The 21,463-nt window shown below is 39.8% G+C and overlaps 1 protein-coding gene, 1 long non-coding RNA gene and 1 other non-coding gene across 3 annotated transcripts in view; 2 read left to right on the forward strand and 1 right to left on the reverse strand.

Annotated features, from left to right (window-relative positions):
• Window positions 1–149: 149 nt before the first annotated feature.
• Window positions 150–13,365, reverse strand: LOC103097900 (uncharacterized). The gene is made up of 3 exons (XR_461827.2): window positions 12,976–13,365; window positions 5,318–5,468; window positions 150–3,573 (listed from the first exon to the last, which is right to left on the reverse strand). It is a non-coding gene; the product is annotated as an uncharacterized LOC103097900 (long non-coding RNA).
• TOMM20 (translocase of outer mitochondrial membrane 20) overlaps window positions 13,307–21,463 on the forward strand; it is a 16,411-nt gene continuing 8,254 nt past the window's right edge. Inside the window, exons 1-2 of the mRNA XM_001368887.5 lie at window positions 13,307–13,662; window positions 18,697–18,743. Coding sequence (XP_001368924.1) covers window positions 13,542–13,662; window positions 18,697–18,743 — 168 coding nt within the window. The 5' untranslated portion in view covers window positions 13,307–13,541. The remainder of the gene's footprint in view (window positions 13,663–18,696; window positions 18,744–21,463) is intronic.
• LOC130457779 (small nucleolar RNA SNORA14) lies at window positions 14,447–14,581 on the forward strand. Its single transcript, XR_008917053.1, has one exon. It is a non-coding gene; the product is annotated as a small nucleolar RNA SNORA14 (small nucleolar RNA).

The raw sequence follows: 21,463 nt of genomic DNA on the forward strand, positions 1-21,463 counted from the left end.
AACATTTATATTTCACAATCCTTTGCAACAACCATGTGAAGTAGAAATAAATTTATGATCATGACCATGAATGAGGAAATTTAAGTTAATAATAATCACAAAGCTAGTAAATTGCTCTCAAATTAAGATAAGATTCAAAGCATCCCAGATATTCTTACTTATCCAGTGTTTTATTCATGATAACTTGCACAATAAGCAGTGAACGTAAAATAAGTATTCTATGGCAACTTTAAAAAAATGCCATTACATTTTCTGTGTTCTCTTTGATGATCGATCTTGAAACCCTGTAAGATTGCTGACCTTTAAGTGGAACCAAAAACTTAATGACTGAGTTGTAACCACTTAGACGGAATCCAAAGTAAAGGAACTTTGTTGAGATAATATTTGTGTAACCTCCTGCAGTTACATATTAATATTTTTGTGGGTGGACTCCTGAGGAGATTGGTAACTGAGGGAAAATGGATAGAGAAAGAGTTTGAGAGAGAGAGACACACACACATAAAGGAATAAAGACATAAATAAAGAATAGAGACAAGGAGTTAAAAAATATGGGCTCCATTGTGCTTGCCCCTCAGATAGAATTGAGAGAGGGCTGTACACATGTCCTCATACTTTTATTGGAGAATTTAGGAATATGGAGTGGGAGGTAGCTAATGAACATGTGACATGGCATAGGTTTTAACATTGCCTCAATTGACAATCACAATCAAAGGAGGTTAATCAAACATGTGACTTGAAAAGGAATGTAGTCTAACCAGGTGGGAGCTAGGACCCTGTGGCAAATATTGTCTCACTCAGGAATTCTTATGTCCTTTGGACTGAAGATTTGGAAATACAATAATCAATAAGTAACATGACCATGAATCTGGTATAAGAAGACATAAGGTACAATATCAGTACACCAATCATACTTTCAAGATGCTAATATACCTGGTATGCAAAAATTTGAAATGTGATAATCACAAAGTTCTTAGCATAGTGCTGGGTGCATAGCGCTATATAAATGTTAGCAATTGTTAACTACTGTAGAAGGGATCCTTGTTTAGGTGTAACCTCATGGATTTTTTGATACTGTTGAAAGTATATATGTATGCAATCATGCATTTATAGTGGTGAAGCAGCATGATATAGTAGAGCTCTGGACTTAGAATGATCTAGGTTTAGCTTCAAACCCAAATTGACCCATTGACAAATCACTTAACCTCTTTGGGTCTGTTTCCTTATCTGTAAAATAAGGGGCCAGATGACCTCCAAATCTGTGATCTATGATTTTACCCTGGGTAGGATGATTAAACAGCTTAAGAGGGGCATGAATCTCTGCCCTCATGAGTCAACAAGTGGATGAATTGGAATAATGAAGCATCCCCATATAATATTGAGGCTGGGGACATAATTAAGAAACTGCTACTAAGTGAGAGATGATAAGTTACTTATCCCTATTGCCTAGTCCTTACTGCTCTTCTGCCTCACAACCAATATTTAGTATCCAATTCCAAGGCATAAGGTAAGAGTTTATATTTCTTAAAGGACAGTGCTTAAGACACTAGGTGATTTGAAGAATGATGATACCCTTGACACATACAGAGAAGTTTGGAAAAGGAGTAGATTGGGGAGAGAATAAGAGTTCAGTTTTTGACATAAGAAACTTGAGATGTCAGTGAGACATTTAGATGAAAATATATAGTAGATACTTGGTGATAGAGGACTGGCACTCCAGAAGAACTGAAGCTAGATACAGATCATATTCATAGAGATAATTACCTTTTCTGTTCCTGGGAGAATCCACCCCAAAGGAAATCCGACTTAACAATCCACTTCAGACAGGGAGTAAGCCCAAACCAAAGTCCAGAAGCCTCTTCCAGCATGTCACACCCTCCTTCAGAGGAAGGTGGGACTTTAAGCTTGTGAGAATGATGTGCTACCTACTGTGCCAGTCACTTGATGTGGTCTAAAAACTATTCATCAAAATCATTCTTTAATTAAGAGGAAAAGGGTTCAATGCAACAGTAGGCCTCAGAGCTAGAGTAGACACACAGCTACACGCCACACACACACACAAACAACTGCACATAGTGGAGGATTGAACTCTATGGACACTGACCCCTGCGAGTGGCACCATGATAGAGGAGGACTCTGAGGAGCTATTAAAGTTGGGGAGGTTAAATACCTTTCTAGGTGAAACATGGGGCCAAGGATGAAAGGGACAGTTGATTGATGGTAAAAAAGGAAAATGAGAAGTTCCAGACAGGAATAACAATGAGGGGCTGAGACCCCACAACGGACACAAAAGGGAAAGATCCTGCCCAGGGCTGGGCCCCTAGGTAAAGGACTTTAGCCTAAGGTGGAGAAACCATTTGGACAAAAGAGATACTTAACATCTTAAAAGTCCATTGTTAGTCTGAGATTTGTGAAGTAGGACTTGACCTCAGGGAGGAACTATCACTTGACAAGGTCAAACATGGGGTTTCTACCTCCAAACTAAATAAACTGGGGATCACAGTCTTTTTAAGCTTTGTCAACATGGAAATCTAGAAATCCCCAGTTTACTTAGTTTAAGGGTATACACCCCAGGTTGTGACCTTGTCACAGGAGGTTTCCCCCTGAGGGAAGGTCCCACCTCACTGGACATCCTGGTAGTTTGGGTGGGAGCAGCTAATCCCTTTTGTCCTGTCAACTAGAAAAAACACAGAACTATTAAATAGTCAAAATCACTCTTTAATCAAGGGAAAAAGGGGTTAGAGTGCTACTAATACAACAACAGAGCTGCTTCCCAAGACTGCAGAGTCAAGACGCCCTGGTCACTAGCCCCTGGGAGTGCCAAGGACTCGGGATGGACTCAGAGGAACAAAAGAACTTGGGGAACCTATATACCACTCTAGTTGACTTGGGGGCTTGGAGTGAGAGGGACAGTTGATTGACTTTACAATGGTAAGAAAGGAAAATGAGGAGTTCCAGAGAGGAATAACAGTGAGGGGCTGATGCCCTACAATGGACACAAAAGGGAAAGACCAAGCCCAGGGCTGGGCCACCTTGGTAATGGACCTTGTAGCCTAGGGGGAGAAACCATTGGGACAAAAGGGATGCTTAATATTGGGTGGGATTAGCTGTTCCCACCCAAACTACCAGGAAGTTCACAGTCTGGTGAAGAGGGACCTTCCCTCAGGGGGAAACCTCCTGTGACAAGGTCAAAAGCTGGGGTTTCTACACTCAAACTAAATAAACTGGGGATCTCTATATTTACATGTTGACACACACCCCTTTTGGTTAAGACTGACCAAACATACGGACAAATGAGTAATGCTATATGGGATTGGACTCCATCCCCTAATGGTGGAAAGTTCAGGGATACAGTTTTGGTGATTGGCCTTTGGGGGCATTCCCCAATGCCACCTGCGCATTGACAATTGAGCCAGAAAGGCAGGCAGTCTGCCTTTGGCCAAAAACTAAGTAACAATCAAAACACTACCCCATTTCTCCAAAGTCTTTCACATCTGGTGGATCCTGATGATGCCTTCAGCCTCCTCTCTTGCAGACTTCTGTAGACTCCTTTTGTATCAGACAGCTTCATTGCTGCTGCAAGAGAATATGAGAAATCCATAAACATATTCTTTAATAGGACTGGATCAATTCCATATATGCTTACTTACTACAAAGATTATCCACGCTGCTAATCTTAAATCTGCAATCCCATCTCTTTAATTAGTAATGTCTTTTCCTCCATCATAAAATTATGTAATTTACATGCTTAATCAGAAAGATTGCCTTACTTTACCAAAATATAAAAACCCTACAAACTATAGAAGTATAAAAGCAGAAACAAAATCCAAGTCCCAGGTTACTCGGTACTTTGCAATTCTGGAAGTGACTTTACCTCCTGTTTGTGGCCAAAAGGTAAAATATTTTGTCTAGCACCAAGTAATATTCTAAATAGATATTCTATAACCCCAAAATCCAAATTCACATTAGAATGACTGCATGGCAATTTCAATTTCAAAACTATTTTTAAAGTCAAATTTAAGTTTCAATATTGAAATGGATTCCAAAAATTCTCAGGATTAAAATGCTTCAAATTGTCCTTTAATTTTAAAACCTCATACACACCCCCCCTTTGGGGAGGATGATAAGCTAGGGATTTTGCAACTGTTTTCTTTGACCTTTAACTACTTAACAACCATAACCATGCTTAAATAGCTTAGGCTTTTCACTTCTATTATCGAGTATGAAAAAAATAACGTTGCAACTGAGTCAGCTAATGTAAAGTCTGTAGATAAAACTTTGTTAAAATAATTTTCCTGATTTGACGGAGTTGTAGCCTTAAATTAGTTTTGGGTACACATTTCATTTTCCTGAGTATTTATTCATTGGCAATAAGGACTCATTTACCATTGAACTTCTGCCTAAATCTATAGGTGAATGGATTAGCTTTCCTAGTCACAAAGGTTATCTTCTTATCTCCCCGTTTCCTGCCTTGAGGCTTCAAAATGTATAAACTTTACTGATACTGGGGAGCAATTCAGTGTTCTATCAGAACCTTGTTTATTAAAACTGCTGCTTAGAATCTATATTTATGTGCAAGGCCTCCCCCCCTTTTGGCACCAATATTTTGCCAGGTTTTCTTTAAGACCTAAAACTCTTCCTTTTAAGAAAAGGGACCTCTTTGAATTTGCTTACTCATTCATAATGACTAAAAATTTCTATCTGCCTCCACAATTTCCATAGTCTATGCCTTGCCTTTCTGAGGCTCCTTTCACCATATAGAAAATTTGCTATTAACAGAAGAAAAGTGGGAAGTAACTTGAAATGAGGGAGAATTGGCAATGATCAGCAGTCACCTGTAGAACTTGACGTTAACTCTGCCTTTCCATTCACCCTTGTGACTATCAATAACCAATTTCCTCCATAGCTTTTCTTTTTCCCAATTATCTTCCCATACAATTCACTATTAGATGGCAATTCTCTCTAACCATGCTCCAGATTTAAAATAAATTTATCTTGTATTACTAATAACCATTTCTAGGCTCCATCATTCTTCCTAACTTCTTTTCATACTTGAGACAAACTAGCACTCTGGAATCCTTGCTGCAAATTTTCAAATTAACAGATGTTACTTTCAAACCTTAGTCAGGTAAAATGCTCCTATTTATACTTTTCCACTTCGACTAACTTTGGGGAATAGCTTTGTCCTTTCTAGGTTCTCTACTTAAAGGGACTTTGTTCAAGGTAAATAAAATTCTCAGGGGAAATAAAATGGCCAGTTTTATGTCTGCTACAGAAATATTTCTAAAGTCAATGAAAATGATGAGAAACAATACTTAACGGATTTCTCGTAGAGGTGTCTTCTTCAGGAATCCTTCACATTCTAGGCTGCAGGAAAATCTTGTCCAGGCTTTTGGCTCCTAAGAAATGTCTTGAGGTTTGAATCACTTCACCCACACTCCAGAACTGGGGTGGTAAAATATAAGACATTCCTAGAAATTTTAAGAGTTTCCCAGGTGAGAAATTCCCTTCTCTATTAGCTGTCATATGCCAAAGATCATCAGAAATAATGATCACAAAACCATTAATTCTCTCCACTAAGTAAAATTAGTTAACAGTAATCACTGGTCTTTTAAAATAAAAATCCCATCTATTGTAATGGTTGCACTCTGGAAATTTACCTTAAAAATTCAAAATCAGGTTATAGTTTATGATCCTTTTACTTTTTAAAAAAGCCAAAACCCAACGCATTTTTCCTCCAAACACAAAATTTAGGATTACTAAGAAAAGCTTATACCTTTAACTGAATACCTCTACAATTTCTTTTTTTTTTCCCCTCTAATTTACTTTTGGCTTCAAGTTTGCCTTTCTCTTAGCCTTGCCTCAAACCACTTTGGCCTAAGGCAAAGCTGCTCCTAAAGAGGAAATTTATTGGGTCAGTTTGAAATGTTCAGGGTTTCTTTACCCTTTAAAGCAATGCCTTTTTCCCATTATTTCTTGTCATTTACACCAATTCAATGACCAGTCAGGTCTGTAGTTGACCATCCTAAAATGAACTTTCTTCACTCCAGAGCTCACAGAAATCTTGCATAAACAATTAACAGCTTTAAAAAAATGTGAAATTATAGCACTCAAATAACCAAGTTAGTACCTAGAATAAAATGCACCTTGTTACCAATATTAACTGCACTTGATACACAATATTTCATACATTAACCAAACCAAAACTTTGGGAAGACAAATTAGACCTTAAAGTTAAGAATTTCTGGACTTCCTTTTGCCTCCTGCTGGATATTCCCATATCCAGATCACCAACTCCAGTCTCGCCTCTTCACTTTTGGGAGGAATTCATTGTTAACACAACTTTCAGACATTATTTGCTAACGTTTAAATCACCAGCATTTGAAGTTATTGGCGAAGTCTCTGCCTAAGAAATCCATTAGACATATAATACAAGCAAAGCCACAGGAAATTTTGAGAAGAAATCCAGTACTTAAGTTCTTAAGCTTCTATGAGAAGCTTTTTGCAAAACTTTATAACCATTTCGGCCTCGAGCTCTGGCATTTCAATTCATGAAGAAACTTTCTCTATTTTAGTCCACTTAAAGCAGTTACTCAGATTTTCAATTGAACATTCAGGCTCTCACACCCCAAACCTTCCCATTCAAAGCTTTCAGCCAACCATTCACGCCTCTGACCAGCTCTCCTGGCCCTCGCCTCTCTCTGGTTCCTACCCTTCTCCTGGTCTATGGACCCTCCTGACCTGGTTTTTCTTCCGGTGCACTCCTCGAGCCTTTGGTTGAAGACTTCTCTTTCATCTTCTTGATCTGCTTTGCTTAAAACAGACTATAGAAACAATAATCTTTTCCTCATTAAATGAACCTCGCCTTGGCCAGCTTACCTTTGGATCGGCCTTTGTCACTGTTTGCCATTTATCCAATTCCTTGCTCCCATCAGGTCCATACTTCGAAACCATGTAACTCGCGGCCGTATTTCTAGGGGGTTCTTTGGGCTGCTGACCGCCCCCACTGGGTTGCTGACTGCCCCACCAATATTTGGGACAACAGACAAGCTGTTACCCATGTCCAATAGCGCCGGGGTGGCTATGGACCATGCGGCTGTGTCCCCCACAGACGCTCGACTAAGGATCCCTAATTAAAGAGCAAGTCACTCCCAAACCCGAGACGCCAGTCCTGCTGAGAGCCGCTTACCTGGCCCTTGCTAACTGGACTCCTGACCCAACCCCAAACGGGTTGTGTGAGGTACCTCAAGTCTGGGGTCCTCGTTAGCAGGAGGGCTCAGGCAGCGGGGACTTCGGATCCCAGTGGGGCCTCCATTATTGTAGACTAGAAAAAACGCAGAACTATTAAATAGTCAAAATCACTCTTTAATCAAGGGAAAAAGGGTTAGCGCTACTAATACAACAGAGCTGCTTCCCAAGACTGCAGAGTCAAGACGCCCTGGTCACTAGCCCCTGGGAGTGCCAAGGACCCAGGATGGGCTCAGAGGAACAAAAGAACTTGGGGAACCTATATACCACTCTAGTTGACTTGGGGGCTTGGAGTGAGAGGGACAGTTGATTGACTTTACAATGGTAAGACAGGAAAATGAGGAGTTCCAGAGAGGAATAACAGTGAGGGGCTGATGCCCTACAATGGACACAAAAGGGAAAGACCAAGCCCAGGGCTGGGCCACCTGGGTAATGGACCTTAGCCTAGGGGGAGAAACCATTGGGACAAAAGGGATGCTTAATATTGGGTGGGATTAGCTGTTTCCCACCCAAACTACCAGGAAGTTCACAGTCTGGTGAAGAGGGACCTTCCCTCAGGGGGAAACCTCTCCTGTGACAAGATCAAAACCTGGGGTTTCTACACTCAAACTAAATAAACTGGGGACTTCTAGATTTCCCTGTTAACAGAGTACATACTCTATCTCTGAGGCATGAGAGACTAACTTACAGAAAAAACTCTTGACTTTTAGGAAATTGCAATTGACTTATTTTACAGAACTTTGAATAGCTTTACAGTGGATTCATCAGGAAGTTGCCAACAGATACAAAGAAAAGAGTTCCTTACCCCTAGAAACTCAGGCAAACTCTTTATCAGGGAAATTTGTCTATTCCCATAGGCCCTCCACATGGACCCACAGCGAATACCAAGAAAGGTATTCTATGGTGAACTGTCAGCTGGACTCAGGAAACAAGGCCCACCAAAGAAAAGACTCAAGGATCAGCTAAAGTCCAACTTGCAGTGGGCTGGCATGACACCAAAGCAACTAGAACTCGCTGCCTCTGACAGAAGCAGCTGGCAAACCCACATTAACCATGCCGCCGCCACCTTTGAAGAAGAGTGACGCCGACGTCTTGCCGCTGCCCGTGAACGCCGACACCAGGCCACAACTGCACCTCCCGTAACAACTGGCGTCCCAGGCCCCATGTGCCACAAACTCTGCGCCTCAGCCTTTGGACTCCAAAGCCACATGAGGGTACATCAATAGATGATAATGCATAAAGACAATATCATTCTCGATCACCAAGAGACTACCACTACTATAGGCCCTAAACTCCCAATCCAAAACACCAGATGTAGATTACCAGCCTTTGATTGCCCCATAGAATTGAGAAGACAAAGATATACACCTCCTTCAGTCATCCTCCAAATCAAGAGAACGACCCCCAGGTCCTCAGGCTAACTCCTCCCCCCAAACCCTAGCTCCAGAGTCATATCTCCACAGCTATAGAATAAAGAAAAACCCAGAGTGGAGGCATTCTGGGAGCAACCTCCCAGGTTGTTCCACTCTTGCTGGCCAAAAATTCAACATTACAAATCAATCTCTCTCTTTACTTTTAAGCTAAGTTTCTGAGTCTTGGAGTCTTGCATTTTTTTTTAAACCCTGTAAGGGCTAGGCAATGGGACTTAAGTGACTTGCCCAGTCACACAGCTGGGAAGTGTCTGAGGCCAGATTTGACCCTAAAACCTCTGTCTCTAAGCCTGGCTCTCAATCCATTGAGCTACCCAGCTGCCCCAGGAGTCTTGCATTCTTGCAAAAGGTATCCTTCCCGAACCCCAGGGGTACACCTCTATACCCCACAACAGGAGGGGCTGATAGAATCAGTCCAGCCACTGGGCTTGACCTCTTGGAAGAAGCTTCAGATACTATAGGTAAGATTTCTTTCTTTTTCTTTTTAAGTTTATTTATTTAATTAATTTGGAATATTTTTCCATGGTTACATGAATCCGGTTCCTTCACAAGTGGAGAGATTTCTAAGACAAAAGGGTACTCAAGATTGTTACTTAAGATTTGATCTAAGGTACTTCTGGGTCTCAGAACTGTCCTGTCTGGAATTCCTGCCTCAGGCAAATTCCAAAAAAACCTCAAAAGACTCAATTCAAAACACTTTGTCCTTCTGGGAGAAGGGTGAAGTAATCTTGTCGGGAAGGGAGCTTGAAGAGAAATGGATGGGGTTTTTACTTTTTTGTAGATATTAATAATTTAATTTGAGAATAACACAAATTTCTCACTCCATACAAGAGGAACCTGAATTTGAATCCTAAATTTCCTATAAGCTTCTACTCCTTTGAGGGGCTACCTCTCAGGGCTTCACTTTCCTCATTTGTAAAGAGAAGTGGTTAGATGATCTCTACTGTTCCTTTAAATTCTGTAATGGACTCTGATATTTCTGAGAATTACAAGGATCAAGTAAAAATGGAAGTAAAAATGCATTAGGACAGTGGTTTCAAAAGTGCACTGCATGGCCACATAACACCCCTACTACAAGCCCAAACCAGTTGAAAGTGTAATTTTAATTTGATCAACTATTTAACAACATAAAAATACAATAAAACAGATAATATTAATATGTGGTTTTCTAACTCATTATGTGATTGTGGTTTAGTGTGACTGTTTCTATTTAAGTCTAATATCACTGCATTAAAGATATGGTATTGTCAACATGGAATCTAGAGGTCCCCAGATTTGTAATTAGGAGGGATTTGTTGTGGTCTGGAAGCAGAAACCCCAGATTTTATCTAGTCACATGAGAGTTCCTCCCTGACAGAAAATTCTACTTCACTGATTTCAGACTGACAAATAGACTTTAAGATTTGGAGCAGTAGGTAGTGAGTCAGTCTCACTAGCTAAAGATCCCAAGTTTGATCCTCTGAAGGAGGATTACCAGCAGCCATAAACTTAGACCCTACTCTTACTCAAAAACCAAGGAAGTTGTGAGGACAGCATGCGAACAGCCGGGGTTTCCATCACCAACTCACTTTGCTTTGATTATAGAAATTTGCTTTGAAAGGAAAAAGCAGGGAAAGGGTCATAACATTGTTTGACTTCAGGTAAGAGTCAGGATTATTAATCAGTCATGCAGCAACAATTATACTTTACAGTACCTTGTCTTTTCTCTTGAGTGGTGAGTACCTGAATTCAAAACTCAAAAATATTATTAGTTGCAATCCCATTCTTGTCTTTATCATTTCTACCTTTCCTTCCTTGTGGTCATCAAGGACAGGAGAGAAGAGATGTCTGACAATTTTGTACATTTGTCCTTTATGTGTAATTAATTATATAATTAGGAGATTCAAAAATCCATAAAATTCACCAAAAAAATGTTTTTAAATTTCTCAAACAGCCTGTGTCTGTCTCCTCCATTTTCTCGAGATCCTACTAAGAAAGGCAGAGAGAGTCTTTGAGGTTTGTTTTTCCCAAAATGTAACTCATTGTACATGGACAGACAACACAGACATATCCTGGGTAATCATACATTTTCTGGCAACATAGAATGTAGGATATAGACATATAACAAATTCTTACTAGAATTTTCTTCCTCTACTTGTGAGTTGTTTTTTAGACAACTGTTTCACTTAGAATTTTTTTCTTCTGCTTCTTATTCTTAGGCTAACTTAGAAAATGAAAACAAAACAGGCTTTTTACATTGCAAGAGCTAGTTAGTCAGAAAAAGAATTTTTTTTTGGCAAGAGGTTAGGACTGAACTGATGCAGAATTAAATGAGCAGAACCAAGAGAACATTGAACACTGAAAGTGAAAGTATCCAGTATAATGGACTTTACTACTAGTAGCAGTACAATCATCCAGGACATTCCTGAAGGATTTGAGAAAGAATGCTAACTACATTGAGAAAAAGAACTATGGGAGTAGAAACACAAAAGAAAAACTTAGGACTTATGACATATTACTTGTATCAAGTAGAAAAAATGCAGAACTATTAAATAGTCAAAATCACTCTTTAATCAAGGGAAAAAGGGGTTAGTGTTACTAAGTTGTGACAACAGAGCTGCTCCCCAAGACTGAAGAGTCTGGATGCCCTGGTCACTGACTCCTGGGAGTGCCAGGCCCCAGGATGGACTCTGAGGAACAAAAGAATTTGGGGAACCCATATACCACTCTAGATGACCTGGGAGCTTAGAGTGAGAGGGACAGTTGATTGACTTTACAAAGGTAGGCAAGGAAAATGAGGAGTTCCAGACAGGAATAACAGTGAGGGGCTGACGCTCTACAATGGACACAAAAGGGAAAGACCAAGCCCTGGGCTGGGCCACCTTGGTAATGGACCTTAGCCTAGGGGGAGAAACCATGGGGACAAAAGAGATATTTAACATTGGATGGGATTAGCTGTTCCCACCCAAACTACCAGGAAGTTCACAGTCTGGTGAAGAGGGACCTTCCCTCAGGGGGAAACCTCTCCTGTGACAAGGTCAAAACCTGGGGTTTCTACCCTTAAGCCAAGTAAACTGGGGATCTCTATATTTCAATGTGGACTCTTGTTTCTATGGATTTATGATTTGGGGTTTCTGTTATATGATAAAAAGGAATAATATGGAAATAGGTATCAAGTAATAACATTTGTACAAACCAGTGGAATAGCTCTAAGAGGGGGAGGGGAAAGAAAATTAATCATGGAAACATATAAAAATATTTTTAAAAATAAAATTTAAAAAAAAAAAGAAAAAAGACTCTTTAAACAATGAAAGGAGTTAGGTGCTAAAATTAGGATCACTCGCAGGGCTGTGTGCTATCCACTCACACAGAACCCCAGACTCTGGCAGCTCTGGTCACCAAAATCCTAGGATTGCTACTGTGCTAGATGACATCTTCAAAGAACCATTAAAGTGGGAACCTTAGGAATCTGGGACCTGAGGATGAGAGGGATAGTTGATTGGCTCTACAATGAAAACAAAGGAAAAAGAGGGGTCTGGACAAGAATAACAGTGAAAGGGTTGAGGCTTTACAATTGACACAAAAGGGAAAGATCTAGCCAATGGCTGGGGCTAGCTAGGTAAAGTACTGTGGCCTTAGGGGAGGAACCTTTGGAACAAAAGAGATACTTGACACCTGGAGGGCTTAGCCCTTCCCTCCTAAACTACTTTAAGGCCTAAAATGATTAGTCTGAAACCCCTAGGTAGGATTTTCCCCTCAGGGAGAAACTCTCTAGTGACAAGGTCAACCCTGGGGCTTTCACCTTCAAGCTAAGTAAACTGGGGGAGGGGGGGTTAGGGGAGGGTTGGAATATCATTAAATCTTACTAGGTTACAAATTTGGGGGCTTCTAGATTCCATATTGACACAGGTGAGAGAAGAATCTGTATCTTCTGACTTCAAGCCCAGAGGTCTTTCCTAACTGGAGTTGGCAACAGGGAACTGGCATTTAGAGCCTGTAAATCGTGGACGACCCTAGATCAGGATTCGGCTTTTTTTTTTTTAATCTTTGCAATTCTGTATAGAACACAATGGAGTATGGAAGCTCAGAGGAAGAGAAATAAGTTGGAAGGTTATTACAACAGCCCAGGTACAAATGGCAAGGGCCTCCAGCAGGATGTCGTTAGTGTTGTACAGGGGACACTTTGGAACTTTTCCAGAAATAGAATAAGACTTACAATCTGAGCATCTTAAGGAGAGGGAAGGTTACCAGGGAGAGTTTGGAGGACAGCCGATTGGCAGAAAATAGGGGAAGAGAACTTTTTCATTAGAATGACACTCACTGCTTGCCTGGCACCAGGTAAAATAAGACATGGTCGCTTCCGTAATCAGCCTAAGTCTATACAGGGTGGGTGGAGTCGAGGGGTCATTTTACGGCCAGCCTTGCTTGTCCAGGGAGCAGCGTTCCTTCATGCCAAGTGTTTGCTCTCATTAAGAGGATATGTTTGCTCCAGAAAACACTGCCATTCATTCATTTAGCAAATGTTTATATCTAGAGTTTTTTAGGCGTAAGTCACGAACTTGGCGTATTCACCACCTGTAAAATTATCATTCACTCCCACCAGTCCGCAGACTTTGCCCAACGTGGTCAGATCGCGTCCCACTGCGCATGTGCGCAGCGAGGGCAGCCCCGAAAAGTGAGACCTTTTCTCTTCAGGCTCTGCCCTAGACTTCTAGGAAGTGTCGCTCTTCAACTACGTCAGAAGCGGAAGTAGAACGCAGAGGGGTCCTTTTCCCCTCTAGCTGACTCCGCCCTCGACGGAGCGGAGCGAGCTATATTCTCCTCGCTTGGGGTCAGCGGGGGACTGCACTTGTGTTGCCACTTCCAGCGCGAGCAGCGGCTGGAAAAATGGTGGGACGAAGTGGCGCGATTGCCGCCGGCGTGTGCGGTGCGCTCTTCATTGGCTACTGTATTTACTTTGATCGCAAGAGACGGAGCGACCCTAACTTCAAAAACAGGCTCCGAGAACGTGAGTGGGTCCCCGCCCCCTCCTTTCATATCCCAGTCCTGGGCTTGCAGTTGTTCCTCTCTCCTCATGTTTCTTCTCCTAAACCCCTTTTTTCGCGCGGGCGCGCGCTTTTCTTCTCCCTGTGGGACCACGCATAGCTTAGCTAACGGGCTCCACTCTCGTGGCCAGGGCCTGCCTTCCGCGCACGTGCCTTTTGGTAAGACCTCCCGCATCCCGGAGAAAGCCTTTCCCTCGTGTGCGACCCTTCCTACCCATTTTCTTGGAGGAAGATCCCACGCCCTTTCCCTGAACCCCCCCGCCTGGATGTGTGTTGGATGCGGTGGAGGGAACTGGGCCTCTGAAGCCCTGGCTACTATGGGCATTTGCTTTTGAAGGGCAGCATGGCCTTTCCACGTAGGTTGTAGGAACTTGGAAGTCCCTTTTCGTGGGTGGGGCAGAGGCGAATTAGAAAGGGTTAAGCCTTGGCGGTGGGTGAGGACTGGGACCAGGGCTTCTTAATCTTTTCAGCTTTCAATCATCCTTTGCTAGGTTAGAATTTCTTCGTGGTTCTCCACTTTTCTCCTTCTCTATGCTGCGCAGAGATTCTTGACTCTCCTTTACCTTTTAGGTTTTAGTGTCTTTGTTTTTGTCCATCCCTCTTCCCCCATTTCTTTGCATTGTCAACCCAGGTGATTTTTTTATCCCTGTTTGTCCCAGTGGCCATGAGACCTGGCACTCACTGTCAAGCATTTCTGCAGTTAATGTGGAAGCTGAAACCGGTTCACAGGAATGCCCAAATGTCCCACCGCATTCTTAAACCCTCTTGGTAGCCTTGCTCTAAGCTTCCAAGATATGAGTGAATGCCACAGAAAATTGCAGATGAATCCAAAATGCTAGGTATTTTCCTCTGACTTGGCATTATTTCAGATCTGTGACAACTTTTAGAGAAGATGCTATTTTGGGAACCGGATTTATTAAATATGGGGGGGGGTTCTGCCTTTCCAACAGTAGAAGACCTAGTTTGTTTGCAAGTTACATATTTAAAAAATTTGGCTTTTTCATTTTAAAACTGCCTCAGGCATTTAAGTGTATTCTTTTCCTAGGACTATTAGTCATTGAATCATGGGATTGGCAGAGAATTTTGGAAGGTCATAATTTGACTGCAACTTCTAAGGAAGCATTGAGTTACCTTTGGAAGGTAGCATATTCAATTGTCCTGACCAAAATTCAACAACCACCCATCATATCATGTATGTGGTTGGTGTTTCCAAAGGTTTCTAAAGTTTCTAAAACTTCCTAGTTCATAATAAACTTTGCATAATTCTGGACAATTCTGTGATTTCAATGCTTTTAATTTTCCATACTATAAATAGCTTTTCAGTACTTTAGAACTTTTGAATTATTAATTGGAAGAATCTTCCACAACCATCTCTTTTTCATTTGCCAAGTTACTGGAGTTGATAAGTCAGGCAAGTTGTCCATGGTCACCTATTTGAGGCACGATTTGAAGTCCTTCACCTGATTTTATGTTCAATAGTCTGTCCCCCTGTGACCTACCTTTATTTAAAAAGACAAAGGGAGAAAGAAGCAGTTCTGCAAAATCAACCAAGTCATATAGAATATAATAGTAGTTAACATATATAGTGCTTTCTATGTGCCAGGCACTGTGATCTCTTTAACTTTTTCTTTTTGCACCCCTTCTTCTGGACCAAGTGAAAATTACAGGCATGTAAATGGTGGAGGAAAGGTGAATTTGAATTATGTAAATTTAGGGTAACAAGGAGCCTAAAGAGATCTAATGTCCTCATTATGGAGCTGGGAAACTTGAGGCCATGAAAAGTTAAGTGATATGTCCAAAGTCTACAGTTAGGATTAGAACCCATGTCTCCTGTGTCCAGTATCCATAGCTGTCTCGTCTACCCTTATCATTCTCTTATTACTTTGACAAATACCAATGACCTGATTAACAAATCCAGTGCCCTTTTTTTCCTAGTCTTAACTTTTCTGGTTTTTGACATCAAGTATGCCACTCAATTATCTGATTATCTTCTGTTTTCTTTAATTGCTTTACTGGCTGTGTTCATTCTTTTTTTTCTATCCCCTTAATGTGCTTAGAATTCCAGAGGTCTCTTATTAGTTTTCTTCTCTAGCTGTATTCTATACTTTCCTGAAATCTGAAAGCCACAATCCTGAAAGTCCTGTGGCTTCTGCTGTTCCCTCAAAAATAACTAGAACCTAGAACCTTCCATAACTCCAGACCCACCTCTCCAAACTGCCTATAGTATATCTCCATTTGAATATCTTCCTGGTGCTTGAACTTAATTAGCTACCTCATCTCTCAGGTTCATTTAGCCAAAAAAATCCAGTGGATCTTGAATGGTACCCTTTTCTATGTTTCCATTGCTACCACTCTAGAACACTATCACCTGCCTATTGGCATTTTATAGATTTTTCTCCTGGTACTTTCCTTGTATTTTCTTGCCTTCATTCTATTCATAACCTAGGTACAGATTAAATTCAAAGTAAGTTGAGGAAAGGTTGGATATCAGTAGAATGTTTTCCCATCCATCTTGAAGAGATGAGGGAGGGAGGATTTTTTAGGCAAATGGGGAGACTGAACAAAGACCAGAGTAGAGGGGAAGGGGAACAGAAGGGAATGAGCATGTACCCATCTCATCATACTATGTTCCAAATACTGTGCTAAGCATTTTATCAATATTCTTATTTGATCCTGACAAGTGCTGCTAAATCTCCTTTTTTGCATTTGAGGAAACCAAAGTAAAATTTTAAAGGGCAGAATTGAGTGTAAACTTTGGAAAGAGAAAAGCCTTCTCCAAGTTTGGAAATTTGTAGTCATGCTTCATTTTTGGCCAAGATATTTCATGAGAGAACTTTGCCATCTACTGGCCATTTTAAATTGAGACAAAGCCATTTTAAACATCCATTATTATTGCATGATAAAACTTAGGAGTGGTAACAATTATATCGGTTTCATTGATATTTATGTTACTTCATTTGGCAGAACTAGTGTTTTGGAAAGATCTCTGGTTATTGTAGTCAAAAGGTCTAGGATCATTAAATTTTTTGTTCTGCTTACCTTGTGATCTAGTAGTATTCTTATTTAGCCTCATTAACATGAGAACATTTGTTTTGACTTTGGGTGTTCAAATTCATTCTATTAATAAATTTGTCTTCATGGTAATCATTATTTTGATGGAGATATTTTAAATTATGGCCTATGAGCACACCAATTGGGAGTTGTCTACTTTACTTAGTACATTGAGGATTTCCAAATTGTGTATGTTGAGCCATATAGAGCTAATTAGATTTCTGGACCTGGAATCAGGAAGATTTGGGTCCTAATTTTTGCCTCAAACTTTCAAGTTCTGCATCCTATCTCACAACATTGTTGTGATGATCATGAGATCATGTGTAAAGCTTTGCAACCCTAGAGCAATATGTTTGCTATTGCTTTATTGAGACTGTCTAGTCAACTCTTCTAGCATCCCAGGTGTATTTTCATCTTGAAAGTATTATTGATATATTGATATTGTAACCTAAGTACTCAAATACCAGACACTTGGTCATGTTACTTATTGATCATTGTATTTCCAAATCTTCAGTCCAAAGGTCAGAAAAATTTCCGGACTGAGCATTAGCTGCCACCTCATTGTTAGACCACATTGATTAACCTCCTCTATAATTACATGATTGTCAATTGATCCAATGTTAAATCCTATGTCATGCCACATGTTCATTAGCTACCTCCCACTATTCTCCAATAAAAGTTTGGGGACACATGCAGATCCCTCTCAATACCATCAGAGGAGCATGCACAATGGAGCCTATGTTTTTCAACTCCTTGTGTCTTGAGTCTTTATTCCTTTGTCTCCCCTTTACCCATTTTCCCTCAGTTTCAAATCTCCTTCTTAGGTCTCCACCCACCAAAATGTTAATTTGTAACCTCAGGTGGTCACAACTCTCATTTTATAGATGAGGATACTGAGTGAGGCCCAGGAAGTTCAGACAGAGGCAGGCTCCTTTGACTTTTGAAAACCTCTGCTCTTTGTCCTCTGCAATCCTGCATCTGAGTTTTAATCCTGATTTCAATGACTAAGCATGTAACTTGGGTGTTCTCTTTCTAGTTTCTTTCTAGTGCCTGTCTATACCAACAGGTAGATTCTGACAGGATATTTGAAAATAATGCAAAATTTCTAGTTATCAGATTTTAGGTTTTCTGTATATCTGCTACTGTATATAATTGCTTATCAATTTACTACTCTTTCAAGTTAATTATGGGGGGTCAGTCATCACTAACAAACCTTTACATACTCTATAATTAGATTACTTAGGTTAATATTGCTTCATGCATTACCAAATGATACTTAAATCTATTGGAGTCTATGTCAGTGTTGCTAAATATGGTGTGTATATATAGCTCACTATAGGTACTATGGTTACATCTTGAATTTATGGCTGGAATAGGTCAAAGAAAGAAGGGGAATTCTATAGAATTGTTATAATTAAATTAAACTGGTTTTTAAACTAGCCATGTAATTTCTCTCCACATGGCTCCCTCACCACAGTCACCTTCCTATAGAGCATTCCCTGAGAGAATAGAGAGAACTCACTTCCTGGAATTCCCTCTTTTATTCCTTCTCTCTTACCTGGATCAATAACTTCATCCTTTCAAAAGGTCAAGTGCCTAGGTCACTATCCCATGATCCAAGTCCACTGTCTTAACTCTAACACTCTAGCTCTAGCAGTGCTGGGACACAGTAGGGGCCCCAGAGGTGATCCTGGGAGAGTCCTTCACACAGAATCTTTTCATTCACAGACATCCATCTGTCTCAGCTCAAGTGCATGATCATTTGTAGAACAGTTAAATTATTTCAAAACAATTTTATATACGTTGTCTTTTTTGATCTTAACTCTGAGGTAGGCTTTTGCAGATCATTTCCAATTCTAAGTTAGAGTATGCCTTTAAGTTATTCAACCATTACTATTTAATCACTATTTTCATTGTCAAATGAATGTGTATTAAATCTGTTACAGGAAGAAAGAAACAGAAGCTTGCTAAAGAGAGAGCTGGGCTTTCCAAGGTAATCCTAATTAAGAACCTGTACTTATACAGACTATTATGTAAAAATGTATTAATAGATTTTAAATCCATTTAAATGTATATATATTTTTATGAATGTAGAAATTTCAAAGTATTGCATTTAGAATTTTCAGTTATAGTTTATTCTTTAGGTATAGTTATTTCAATCATTTAAAGACTGAACTGGAACTGCAAGTTTTTAATATGATATAATTGTGCTGCCTTTTTTTAAGTGTGAGACTTAATACTTGGATATCTTACTGTATCATTGATGCTGCTCATAGCTTTTCAAAGGCTGTACCAGAAGTATGAAATGACCTCTTGACAGGTTCTATGAAGTTATAAAGACTTCACATGACTTGATATGAACTGCCTGGATCCTTGGAAGTATTTCAATAAGCAGGTTTTTAGATTTATCTTGATATTTTCAGAGGCCTTGTCCAGTTATAAATGCTAATTCTGTCATCTCTCAGTTTTGATTTCAATTAACCTCCCATCTGTGCTTTTCTGGTTATCAGTAAAAATTATTGATGAGGACAGGGCCATTAAAGACACTAGCTGACATTGATTCATTAGTCATTGTTTTGGGGAAGCAATCATTGGAGTTGTATGTATGATGGACTCCTTCAAATTCCATATCTGCTACTACCTGTGTAGCTTTGAGCACACCAACTTTCTGGGTCCTCAGTTTGCAAAATGAAAATGTTTTGACTAGTAAAATTTTGTTTCAATCTGTAAAATTTATTTGATTTCTTAAGATCACCTAGTGCCTCATTTCATATTATAAAAATTAAAGGTAATCATCAATAATTAAAATATTATATCTGATCATTAGAAATAAAGGAATAAAAGGGGGATACAAAAGGAAAACCGTATTACCATGGCTAATCAGCCTGTTCAAAACCCCCAGGCTTACTACCACCATGCTCATCCACAGGAAGGAAAGAGACCAGAGTAGGAACGCCCACTGAATTTATCCCCTCTACCAGAAGTACATAACATGATTTACATGACAGGAAGTCAGTGGGCTCCTGCAAAAATGTAGTTTTTAGGGTAACATTTTTAATTGCACAATAGATAGATGAAAAAGCTTAGGTCCAGAAGAGACTAATTGAGGCCTTATTGAAGGCCTATAAAATGGCTTGGTTATAGAAGTCTAGAACTTAGATCTTGATTCTTAAGCTTTTTATATTTCCACTTTATATTGTCTTATTGATGATAGCCTGCCATGTGGGGGTTTTTTCCCTTTTTAGTACCATCTTTTCTAGAAGTTGAGTATGGAAAAGAAAAGGAAATTTAATCCAACTCATTAAATTTTTTTTGGCAAGTTTAAGGGCATGCATTCTGCATAGAAGCAATTTTTATCTTAGTTGATAGAATGTGTTTGAGAATTATACTTACATAACAATTACAATGAGTCTTTTGCTTCCCAAACTTCCTATGGGCAGATGGCAATAACGGTAATAACATTCTTGAAGTAGTTTGATGTTTCCAGAGGCATCATGGTAGAGTGGATAAAATGCTGAGTCAAGAACACTTAGACATTGGCACTCACTTATATAAAATACAGAATCTGAGTTGAAATGGACCATATCAAACATTTAGTCCAATTTATACCCGAACAAAGATAAATCTCAGGTGCGAAGCCCTTGTAGCCAGCTGGCAAAACTTCCTGTTGGGTTTACAGATTAAAATGTAATTGAATATTAAAAAAATAATACAATAAAATTTTTTAAATTTGAGGTTTTCTAAGTCAGGATGCCATGGGCAAGCTTCATTTCTATTTGAATTAGGCTCCTGCTCTCCGACATGCCCAGGAAGGGATCATCCAGCCTTTTTTAAGTTACCAATATCTTTCATATAGGAATACAAATCATTTGAACTTATTGGGTCCCTTAAATTTTTATTCCCCTTTATTACTTTTTGGTGATTCTCTTGTTCTGTATTTGGGCATGAAATTTTCTGTTTAAATCTGGCCTTTTCTTCAGGAATGCTTGGAAATCCATTTTATTAAATGAGCATACTTTCCCCTGGAAGAATGTGGTCAATTTTGCTGGGTAGTTGATTCTTGATTGTAGACCCCATTCCTTTGGTTGCTTTCCAGGATATCCCATGCCTTCTGGGCCTTCACTGTTGGTGCAACCAGGTCTTGTGTAATCCTGATTCCATCCAGTCTTTTTTGAAGACCTCATACTTTTTTGGATGACTCTTATTATGACTTATTTTTTAATGACTCTTAATTGTTAGCAAGTTTTCCTTTATATCAAATCTAATTCTGCTTTTCTGTAACTTCCCTGTTTTTCTCCCACTAGAGAGTGGGAGAACAAATAGTTTAGTGAAGAGTGTTGGAATTATAGGGCCCCGAGGTCCAAATCTGCCATTTACCCCTGGGGTGATTAGGCAGGTCCTGTAACCATTCTGGAACTTATTTTCTTCGTCTATAAAATGAATGGGGGCCATTCTTTTAGGACCCTTAATTCTCTACATCTATGATCCTATAAATTGAATGTTTTATGACTTTGAGTACTTGGTTTCTCCAGTTACCAGTGATCTCTTTAATTTACATATCTGACTGAGTACTCCTTAGTCTCCTTTGCTAGACTTGTACCAGAACTGGAGTCAGAGGTCCTGGCTTCAAATCCTGATTTTTGTCACCTATTCCCTATTGGTGCTTAGGTGAATTTAACCCCTCAAGATCTTAATTTCCTCAGCTTTAAAATG

Source organism: Monodelphis domestica, chromosome 2 (assembly GCF_027887165.1).
Source record: "Monodelphis domestica isolate mMonDom1 chromosome 2, mMonDom1.pri, whole genome shotgun sequence".
Classification (NCBI taxonomy): domain Eukaryota; kingdom Metazoa; phylum Chordata; class Mammalia; order Didelphimorphia; family Didelphidae; genus Monodelphis; species Monodelphis domestica.